Raw genomic sequence first — 11,971 nt, 5'->3', positions numbered from 1 at the left:
ATTAGAGACTTTCCCCTGAAAACAGATGGCAACACTGCTTTCTATCCGCTCAGAGCTGGTCCCTTTTCGTCGATGGTCGGGGGAGCGGGGTGCCAATACTTTACACACCGCATCAGGTGTACCTCAGCAGTAAATGATAGTGAATTCTACCCCTGTAGAGTGAAGTGTGTGGTGAGTTGAAAGGGAAAAGGGGTTGTGTGTGTAGATACACGGTAGGTTTGCAGTGAGCACTGAGAGAAGCTAACAGAAGTTAGCAGACACTTTTCCTGTCAGGTTTCACAGAGAATTCCCCCTGTATACTTCTCTCTGTTTAGATTAGAGAACTTTAGCTAAGTTAACTAGAATAGTCCAAAACTGCTTGCTTTATTCGACAGCGAATAGTCCTGTTCAAAAGGACGACGGATCTTGAAAATAAAATGTATTTTACATCATTTTTATACAATTAGAAAACAAACTGTTAGTTTAAGACGGAGTTTTGGTCCGTGTTAGCTAGTCGGCTAGTATCCCTCAGGTGTTCAGCTAGCTAACTAGCATCGCCTCAGTACTGTATTATTTAATACCTAACATTCCAGAACTTGCATAAAAACAAGCCACAGTTGGGTTATAAAAACTATTTTTGTACTTTATGTACAGTTTGGAATAGTTGAACAGTTTATGTAGATTTTTGGAGCGTAGTCGGTGTGTATCGGATTGCTACGAATAAAACCCCGCTGAATCGGCTCTTTAAGGTGAATCGATTCTTTAAGGCGAATCGGTGAGAGTCGACTTCCGTATATGAGCCTTGTTTTATTGCAGTGTAATGTATTAAAATACTCCAATGGGAACACATTTACACATCATTCCGCACAGAAGAACAAACACTGGTCGGAATATTAGAATAAAATGTCAGTAAGATATTTGAGAGCCGAAACCGTCGCTGATTCAAAATATGTGAATCAGTTTGTGCGCTGATTCAATGATCCGACTCTCTCTCTTTCTTTCTCTCTCTCTCTCTCTCTCTCTCTCTCTCTCTCTCTCTCTCTCATTTGATCAAAACAATGTTTTTAAGTACACAGTCCTTGAATGACCGTGGTCCATTCTCAGACCAAGTTTCATTTACAGGCCTCCTGTGTCTCGCAGCTCAAAGTCGAAGGATAAGAAATCGAAAGCAGGTTCAATTCTGCATTAAAGTTTATAAATCCGATAGCGAGATCATATCAAAAAGTAGAATATAATACAGCAACACTCTTTCAAAGTCTGATCAACTCCACAGCGTGTCACTGATAGTTTTAAGATGACTTATTATTATTATTATTATTATTATTATTCAATTCAATTCAATTTTATTTGTATAGCACTTTTTACAATAGACATTGTCTCAAAGCAGCTTTACAGAAATATCAACACGGTATACAGATATTAAAGGTGTGAATTTATCCCAACTGAGCAAGACACTGAGTGGCGACGGTGGCGAGGAAAAACTCCCTAAGATGTTTTAAGAGGAAGAAACCTTGAGAGGAACCCGACTCAGAAGGGAACCCGTCCTCATCTGGGTAACAACAGATAGTGTGAAAAAGTTCATTATGGATTTATATGAAGTCTGTACTATAATGTGTTACAGGTGCTACGAGTGTTTTAGAAAGTTAAACTAAAGGCGTAAATACTCACTGAGAATGTGGAGACAGCGTGAAACCTGCATGTCTGGACCTCAGCGCTCAGAATGTGTGTAAGTAATCAGTGAGAATGTGTCTGCGGAGAGTGTGGGAGGAGCGAGATAAACAGCACACGACTTCCTGTTTGACTTCTCCTCCAAATGAATCTATTCACGAGTACACGTCAGCGCAGATTCTTCTGAATATAGATCCAACGATTAGGTAGATGAATTAAACGTATAAAAAACATATATTAAAACTATTAGAGCACAACAAACTGGATGATTTCCGTCTACTAGAGTCTTCTTCGTCCTTCTGTATATACTGCCCTTAAACGATGATAACCTCCAGCTCTCCTGGCTTTGTTCTGTCTGAGGTTTCAGATAAATCCCAAAGTTCTTGATTTATTCTTGAGGCACGGTTCGCTTTAATCTAATCACTGAATCACGTCTCAGAGGTGGATTCACTTTCACACGGTTTACCTTTCTGCACCGCGCACTCAAAAACACAATGCACAGACTTCCTGCTAGGGGGGGGGGGAGAGAGAGAGAGTGAGAGAGAGTAAGAGAGAGAAAGGGGGGGGAGGGGGGGGAGTGAGAGAGAGAAAGGGGGGCGGAGAGAGAGGGAGAGAGAGGGAGAGAGAGTGAGAGAGAGTGAGGGGGTGGGAAGGGAGTGGTTCTGTTATCTGTATTGTAGAAGCCGGATGTGGAAACTGGTTTTAAGACAATAATAATTTATATGTCATTGTGCACAAACAATAAAATATGCAGCTCTTCTGGATAAACAGGTTTACTCACCAACATCTGGATGAATGATGTCATTTAAATCACATTAAAATGCCAGCACTTGATTAACAGCGTGTTTAAGTGTTAAGTACATTCAGGAAACAGTTCTATCTACCAGAATAAAGCGACTTTGAGCTGGAATCAGTCTGAGCGTGTGGGGAGATGTCACAGGTAAGATCACGAAACACACGCTCACCTTTTACTGCAGCAGTCCCTCCAGGATGAACGCAAAATCACGCAAACTCAATAGCTCAACACACTCCAAAGCAGTATTCAGAGGAGCGTGCAATTTTCCTAAAATTAACACAGATTTTCAGCGGATTCGGGTCGAGACGCGGGTCATCACGACACACACTCAGCTAACGTCCTCTTCGATTCACGATCGAACATGAGCGGTCTCGAAAAGTCTCATTTACCAAAAAACATCACCGCGAAAGACCACACACAACCATTTCCTGCTACTGCGACTTCAACAATTCAAGCAGTTCTCCCAAAAAAGCACAAAAAACTTCACAACATCCGGTACAGACCGATTGCTGCACCGAAAGCCACTGATCTTTATTTAGAGCTGTCAGAATGACTGAGAACTTCTCTGGATTACTGTTACATCAGTGGTCTCCAACCCCCTTTCCTGCAGGTTTCATCTCCAACCCAAATCTAACACCTGTTTTAGTTGATCAAGAACTTCTGAAGGCAGTGATTAGATGGTCAGGTGGCCACGATTACGGTTGGAGCTGAAGTCCTCAGGAAGGTAGATCTCCAGGAACTGGATTGGTGACCACTGGTGTAAATGATGTTCACGCTGTGAGGCTGTCACACCGTCAAAATAAAACGGAGAAAGGCTTTAAACCGTACGTTTTGAAGTTACACGGACGCCTTTGATGGTGAGTTTTATAATGAGAGCATCTTCTAGTAAATCTAGATAATACGGCTGGATAACGCCCCATGACTTTTACTCCGGTTTTATCAACCGCAAAGCACTTAATTACAGGTGAGGTTTAAACTATACCAGTCAACTCATCAGGTTTTTTATGACTCAGAACGTATCATTAACAAAAGATCTCCAGCTAATCCACGTTTGTTTACATTTGTCGCGTGGCTCTGTCACGTCGTGGCGGTGATAGGAACCGTTTCACCTGACAGACCGTACATGATCCTGTACATGATGTTTTTAATATACTTTACAGATTGTCATGTAGCGTAATCCACCTTTAAGTCTCTGACAGTTCAAACTTATATTTTCACTGTTTTTTTATATTAATATGCATGTTGTTAAAATACACTTATTGTGAGTTTCTTTGTCGGGGGAAAGTGTGAGAAAGCACAGAGCACCACCGGAATGAACCTCCCTCACGCCGGATGTATTTAAACTGTCTCAGCACTAAACACGTTTTGTATTATATTACTGTGATATATTTAATATTTGATGTTATAACAATAACATTTATTACCATTATTCTATATTAAACGTTACTTGAGGAAAGATGGCCGCTGGTAATGCACTTTCAGTACGGCTGAGTATAGACTGCACGTTATCTCCCGCTGACTTTACCGGAAACACAGGGTGTGTGTTTGTGTGTTCAGTATTCTGCTGCTAAAATGTGACCCAAGCCACATCAAGTAGTTTTACACGAAACACTGTGAACTGTACTGAGCTGGGACTTTCCCTAGATGTCTCTATAGTAACCGCTCATTCAGAGGGTTAAACAGATTTATTTTACTTATTTATTTTGGTGTAGGGAAGTTTTTTTAAGTAGAAGTGTGTTTATGAAGCATTTAGGGAAAGGTAAAGCTGTGATTGTAACTTGATGTTTCTCACACACTTGTCATAGAGAAGATACTTGACACCACTAAATGCCAAAAATATCTTTCCCTCAGGCCTCAGCCTCTGGGCAGAGGGAATGGGGGATTTCCTATTAAGTGTACAGAGACGTCTGGTATAATATTACCAGAACAGGTTACACCCAGTGTAAATGCCATGTAAGTATGTGAAGTAAAAGTATTTACTAAATAAGATAACAGGACTGCTGTGTAATGACGATACTGTGAGTATTATACTTATTACAGTAATATGAAACCGTTTGTACAGCAGTCGATCACGGTCCATTATCTGATCCGACCAGAGCCGGTGGTTAGTATAACGGCACTGGGACGTGTCACCGTGTGTGTTCATGATCCTAAACTCCGATTCTATCAATAGTTCATTCAGAAACCGTTACTACAGTTGCTACGGGCTGTCAGTCAGTAATGCGCGTTACCATGGCGACACACAACACTTTATAAACAAAACGTATTGTCAAATGGTGTCTATAATGTCGTTGCAGTTGACTTCAAATTCCACTCGCTTATTTATTCAAAGGTCTTGAAATCTCCCTCTTTCAGATCAAGTCTACCTCTCAATGTGTTTGAAATAATGCCGCTTCTTTTTCTGGATTTTCTTGTTGTTATTCTGTCTCTCACTGTTCAAATAAACCTACCATTAAAATTATAGACTGATCATTTCTTTGTCAGTGGGAAAACGTACAAAATCAGCAGGGGATCAAATACTTTTTTCCCCTCACTGTATAGAGACTGTGTCTGTTCCCCGAGCTATACAAATATATAGAAAATCTCAGAAAGTCTGTCTTCGTAACCTAATTAACATAAAATTAAATCATATTGAATGCACAGCCAGCACTTTTGATCTGAAGCTAGGACTATAAACATTAGATCTCTTGCGTCTAAGGCTCTTATTGTTAACGACATCATTACTGATCAGGAATGTAATTTAATGTGTTTAACAGAAACTTGGATTAAACCAAACGAGTACATAGCATTAAATGAAGCCAGTCCTCCTGGATACAGTTATGTACATCAGCCTCGTTCAACTGGTAGAGGAGGAGGTGTTGGTCTCATCCATAGTAAAAATCTAGTCGTCACACAAAAACCTAGTCATAAATTTAATTCTTTTGAAATTCTTTATACCAGTATAACTTATGTAGCCACAAAAAATAAGTCAATTCCTCTAATTATTATTTACAGACCCCCAGGGCCATATACTGAATTTCTTAGTGAATTTGCAGACTTTGTCTCAAACCTGGTTGTGTATGTAGATAAAGCATTAATCGTCGGAGACTTTAATATTCATTTTGATAACCTGGAAGACCCTCTAAGATTAGCGGTTGTGTCCATCTTAGATTCAGTAGGGATTAATCAGAACGTAATCGGGCCTACTCATAATGGTGGTCACACTCTTGACCTCATACTAACATACGGACTAAGTATAGAAAATATTATAATTTTTCCGCAGTCTGAAGTTGTCTCAGACCATTATCTTATCTCGTTCATAATACGAATTGATCATAATATTTCCACCTCGCCTCGCTACCGCGTAAAACGTACCTACACATCAGGTACTGCACCGAGCTTCATAAATAACCTCGCAGAAACATCAATTAGATTTGGATCACCGTCTGATCCCATAGAACTCGATCAGGCGACTGAAAGCTTGGAGTCAACACTCCGCTACACGCTGGATAGAGTGGCTCCACTCAAAAGAAAAATAATTAGAGAAAAAAAATTAGCACCCTGGTATAACGATCAAATGCGAACCTTAAAACAGACAACTCGACAGTTAGAACGTAAATGGCGTCAAACCAAACTGGTGATATTTCAAACAGCATGGAAGGAGAGCCTACTGAAATATAGGAAATCTCTTGGTGATGCTAGAAAAATCTATTTCTCCACCTTAATAGGAGACAACAAAAACAATTCTAGATTCCTTTTCAACACAGTAGCAAAATTAACTAGGAATAAAACCACTACAGAGAGAAACACTCAATCATTACATAGCAGTGAAGATTTCATGACATTTTTCATTGATAAGGTTGAAAATATTAGACGTGAAATACAGGCCATTAAATTAAAACCGGACAGTACTGTAACAAACCCATTACATGACAATGTAGCAATATCGGATCAATGTTTAGAGTGTTTTGCTTCGCTTAGAGAGACCGAACTAGCTACATTAATCTCTTCAGCCAATTCATCAACTTGCATACTAGATCCCGTACCTACATGTTTGTTTAAACAGATTTGTCCTGGAGTAATTGAACCACTTTTAAATATAATCAATTCTTCCCTAAGCACTGGCTATGTACCTAAATCACTTAAATTAGCAGTTATTAAACCCTTGATTAAAAAACCTGATCTTGACCCGTCTCAATTGTCCAGCTATAGACCTATATCAAATCTCCCCTTCATCTCTAAGATTTTAGAAAAGGTTATAGCAAAGCAGTTATGCTAGTACTTAGATAGGAATAACATTCATGAAATGTATCAGTCAGGGTTTAGACCTCATCATAACACAGAGACAGCGTTAGTTAAAGTAGTAAATGACCTACTGACCTCTGATCAGGGTTGTGTCTCGCTGCTTGTGTTACTCGACCTTAGTGCAGCTTTTGATACTATAGATCACACTATTCTCCTTGATAGATTAGAAAATGTTTGTGAACAGTCCTCTCCTGGCTCAGGTCTTATCTGACCGATCGTTATCAGTTCGTAGATGTAAATGGTGATTTCTCCATGCGTACTGAGGTTACTTTTGGAGTTCCACAGGGTTCTGTTTTAGGCCCACTGCTCTTTACTTTATATATGCTACCCCTAGGTCAAATTATTCGTAAACATGGAATTAGCTTCCACTGTTATGCTGATGATACACAGCTGTATGTTTCAGCGAAGCCAGAGGACAGACAGAAGCTTAGTAAAGCTGAGGATTGTGTAAAGGACATTAGACGTTGGATGTTAACTAACTTCCTTTTACTTAATTCTGATAAGACAGAAATACTTTTATTAGGCCCACGTGTAGCTAGAAGTAATCTTTCTGATCACATGGTTACTCTGGATGGTCTTTCTGTTTCATCATGTACAGCAGTTAAAGACCTTGGAGTGATTATTGACTCCAGCCTATCATTTGATGCTCATGTAGATAATATTACTAGGATAGCCTTCTTTCATCTCAGAAATATTTCTGAGATAAGAAACATATTGTCACTACATGATGCAGAAATACTAGTTCATGCTTTCGTCACCTCTAGATTAGATTACTGTAATGCCTTACTGTCTGGATGTTCCAGTAGGAATATAAACAAGCTCCAGTTAGTCCAGAATGCAGCTGCTAGAGTCCTAACTAGAACCAGAAGATACGACCACATCACCCCGATCTTATCCACACTGCATTGGCTCCCAATGAAATCTCGCATTAACTATAAAATACTTTTATTTAACCTATAAAGCACTAAACGGTCTCGCGCCACAGTATCTAAGCGAGCTTTTGGTTTTCTATGATCCGCCACGCCTACTCAGATCAAAAGATGCAGGCTATTTGACGGTACCTCGAATAGTGAAGGCTACAGCAGGGGGAAGAGCTTTCTCTTATAGAGCCCCACAGTTATGGAACAGTCTTCCTATTAGTGTTCGGGACTCAGACACAGTCTCAGTGTTTAAGTCTAGGCTGAAAACGTATTTGTTTACTCAAGCCTACCCTGACTAGATTCTGTTCTACTACTTCGCAGTCATAATTATCTTTTTTCTCCCTCTCTCCTTTCGCCGAGCCCCACACGAATTTATGGAGATACTAGAGATCCAGATCCTTTCTGCCTCTGGATGGAGCTCAAATCTTCTCTAATTCCAGACTGCTGGGACTACGGCTGCTCCTAAGGCCATACAGACTTCATATAAATCCATAATGAACTTTTTCACACTATCTGTTGTTACCCAGATGAGGATGGGTTCCCTTCTGAGTCGGGTTCCTCTCAAGGTTTCTTCCTCTTAAAACATCTTAGGGAGTTTTTCCTTGCCACCGTCGCCACTCAGTGGCTTGCTCAGTTGGGCTAAATACGCAACTTTAATATCTGTATACCGTGTTGATATTTCTGTAAAGCTGCTTTGAGACAATGTCTATTGTAAAAAGCGCTATACAAATAAAATTGAATTGAATTGAATTGTTAGAATCTCAGAAAATGTAGTTCAGTTTTTCATGACACGTTAAAGAACACGTCATGCTTTTGATCTGTTTACAGTTACATTTAATGCCGTGATACATGTTAATTTCTTTTCAAGCTGTAGCTTTATAACACAAAAAAACCACAAAGAGTCTGTCCTGAGGATGTTGAAGATAAAGTTCCAGCTGTACCCATGACTGCAGAGCGAATACAGAGCACGCTAAAGCTAACGGTCATGATGTCACTCAGATAAATGCTGAAATGTAACAGGACTGCTGTATCATCTGATCTCTGGTTAATGTAGTGGGATAAAAGCCTTGATCTGAGAACTGTAATTAGACTGGAATTCTGCGTGATCAGACTGTTTGTGTTTATACAGGCGTATTCACACAGCAGCTCCCTGGGATAGGCTCCAGGTTTCCCCGTGACCCTGAAGGAAGGATAAGCGGTATAGAAGATGGATGGATGGATTCACACAGCACAATGGAGTCCATCATCGTAACGTTACTTTTCTTAAAACACACTTTTTTAGCTTAGCTTTTACTTGACTGTTCAGTGATTCTATTGGTATGTGTGCTTATTTTTATGATTTGTATCACGTTTCATGCTCGGTCAAACGCACTGGACTTTGGAAGTCAAATCTGCGTTACACGACCCCGGGAACGTGTTTCCACACTGCACACACTTCTGTGTTGATCATATCAGCGTTGTCATAACACTCTGAGCAATCTGAGATTAAACTGTAAGCCTGGAATCGACCATCAGGAATGAAGCTGAACGCACGTTATGTGCATCCGTGTTTTGAAATGGCGGACACTCACCACACAACCCACGGAATACAAAATGGAGGCATGGATGAGAGGATTTAACATTTAGAGGAGTCTTAACATTGAGAAGAAATGATGATTACTTACCGAGTACGAGGAGAGTTTGAATCACACGCATGATGCAACTCGCGAGAGACTAATTGCTGAAGAAGCAGAAGAATGTGAAGACCGGGAAGCACAATACGCAGATATCTGAGATCAAGTTGTCCCGACTACTTCCTGTTTGTGAGTGAAAGTGAAACTGTACACTGCGTCTCCTGACGGTGGACAGGTTATTGACGTGGTTGTGTTTTGTTGCTTCCTGTCTTTTGCATGGCCTTGCAGCTGGATGATGTTTAAGCGTGTAGCACATCTCTGACTATTTCCACATGTTCTGACTGATGGAATGCAGATGTTTTTATTGTCCACATCTGCACAGATTATTCCTCAGCATATCATAAGTTCACCCCCTGTTCATCATGCCATGCTTTATCCCTCGAGCGTTTCTCCATGCGTTTCTCCATGTGTTCCGGTAAAATCCTGAGTGACAGGGTGGTGTGATCAAGGGGACAGTTTGCCAACCATTACAAATTGTTTATTTATTAAAGAGCATGTCGTTCTTTTTATCCGTTTATAGTTACATTTAATGTAGTGAAAGGAGTTAGTTCACTGACGTTATATCAGAGTCTGTTTATTCTCTCTCCATGCTAATACGACAAAAAAGCGTAAACTCCTCTGTCCTGAAGATGTCAGAGAACTTGGTTACAGCTTTAGAAAGCGCTGACGCTGGAGACTCCTTCCATGAATGCTACATAAACACATTTCACCTCACAGAAAACTTCACGTCATCTCACCTCATCACACACACGGTTTAATTCTCTTATCATCAGTGGAGCGTCCGCTGTACTCGTCCCTGTGAATGGGCTGTTACTATAGCAACCATAACTATTAGAATGAGCGCATTAATATAAACCTGTGTATATGTGGGTTGTTACTACTGACCAATCAGATACTAGCTGTTTACATGCAGAGGGCCTGTAGAGCGACACTCTTACAAATAATAGTTTATTTAGCTTCCAGTAAAAGGGATGTTTGTGGAACTGGCAACATTCTGCTGCAGGTTTACAGGTCTCGCTGTACAGTTTCTCAAAACTCAGAAACACTATCTGTGGTTTACTGTTTACTGTGTGTGTGCGTGTGTGTGTGCGTGTGTGCGTATGCGTGTGTGTGTGCGTGTGTGTGTGTATGTTTTACTTTATGGGAAAAAAATGAATTTCTTTACACTTGTGGGTTGAGTGAACTCTGGGAAGTTTGTCTGAAGATCCAAGCCCTCAGACCGTTTTCAACCTTCTACGTAAACTGGTGGCAGGACATTAAACACTGTCTGAAGATAAATGACAGGATGTGGGCTCCCAGGCTGCTCTCGTCATGAATAACGACTTCTGCCAAGATGTAGACGTCATCGTAATAATCCCCTTCACCACTGTTTACAGTGTTGTGGTTATTCTTCACCTCGCTCAGATCTTCATCTTCTGACCTCTCTGAACATCTCCTGTTCTAAACACCAGCCCGCTCGCTCAGATCTTCATCTTCTGACCTCTCTGAATGTCTCCTGTCCTACACACCAGCCCGCTCGCTCAGATCTTCATCTCCTCATCTTCTCACAGTCCCTTTCACTCAGCTGTGTACAGACGTAGCGAGATCCTTCAGTGCCACAGACTGTGTAGCGCACTTCCTCAGCATCTCTGAGACGAGACTGTACTTAAGCCTTGCTTTATTTCAGTCTAAACATCCCACACATAACTAATCTAATCTCTCCATCCCTGCGGTGCTTGTGGGTTCTCCTAACCACTCCTTATAGAACGGTGACGTTTCTCCATAAACTGTCTGCTTCATGCGGTTTATCCTGTAGACCATCTCGCTTTTAAAAAGTTGTTTTTATTTTTTTAACATTAGTGTTTCTGTAACTGCTCGGTGAAGTGACTTTGGGTTTGTGGGGGTGTGATTATATATTTATATATTTATTTACACTGTGGAGTCTGATACAGTGCATTACTCATACTGATTCATTCTGTGATTGTGGCTTTGTTGGATGTTGGAGTGGATCAGTAAGACTGAGCGCATCAATGAGTTCATTCTCCTTTTATCAGTGCCAGACCTCAGTGTTTCAGTGTGTGTGTGTGTGTGTGTGTGTGTGTGTGTGTGTTCCCCTACTGGAATGAAATGCTTTCGCTAAGCATATGAACAATTATACATCTCTTTATTCAAATAATAGACACTGTGACACTCACTCACACACACACACACACACACACACACACACACACACACACACACACACACACACACACACACACGGTGCATGGGATACAGGTGACTCAGGTACAACAGCAGCAGCTCATGAAAAATTAATGAAGGAAAAAAAAGAATAAAGAAACAGGATAAGAGTTTCTCCACACTGAGATAATAAACAGTAAAGCAGCTGGATGGAAAGAGAAAGAAAGATAGAAAAGAGAATAAACAGGAAGAGGAGGAGGAGGAGGAGAGATGGAGAGAGAGAGGCATAGATTTGAAAGATAAAAAGAAGACGTGTTAAAGTGCAAAGTGAAGTAAAGGAGGAACGAGAGCATTTCAGTTCACTGAAGAACAGGAGGAAGAATATGAGGAGAAAAGCAACAGAGCAGCCTGAGCAAGGGAAGGGAAGTGTTTTCTAAAGCGAAATAACGAAAGAAAGAAGGGAAGTGTTTTCTAAAGCGAAATAACGAAAG

The 11,971-nt window shown here is 40.6% G+C and overlaps 1 protein-coding gene across 1 annotated transcript; it reads left to right on the top strand.

Annotated features, from left to right (window-relative positions):
- Positions 1 to 3,745: 3,745 nt before the first annotated feature.
- LOC128619151 (uncharacterized) lies at positions 3,746 to 6,917 on the top strand. Its single transcript, XM_053643151.1, has 3 exons — positions 3,746 to 3,777; positions 3,901 to 3,980; positions 4,295 to 6,917. Exon 3 carries the CDS (start codon positions 5,187 to 5,189, stop codon positions 6,699 to 6,701), a length of 1,515 nt encoding a protein of 504 aa, XP_053499126.1. The 5' UTR covers positions 3,746 to 3,777; positions 3,901 to 3,980; positions 4,295 to 5,186; the 3' UTR covers positions 6,702 to 6,917.
- Positions 6,918 to 11,971: the final 5,054 nt, after the last annotated feature.

Source organism: Ictalurus furcatus, chromosome 1 (genome assembly GCF_023375685.1).
Source record: "Ictalurus furcatus strain D&B chromosome 1, Billie_1.0, whole genome shotgun sequence".
NCBI classification, from domain to species: domain Eukaryota; kingdom Metazoa; phylum Chordata; class Actinopteri; order Siluriformes; family Ictaluridae; genus Ictalurus; species Ictalurus furcatus.
This window is presented reverse-complemented; position numbering and strand designations above follow the sequence as displayed.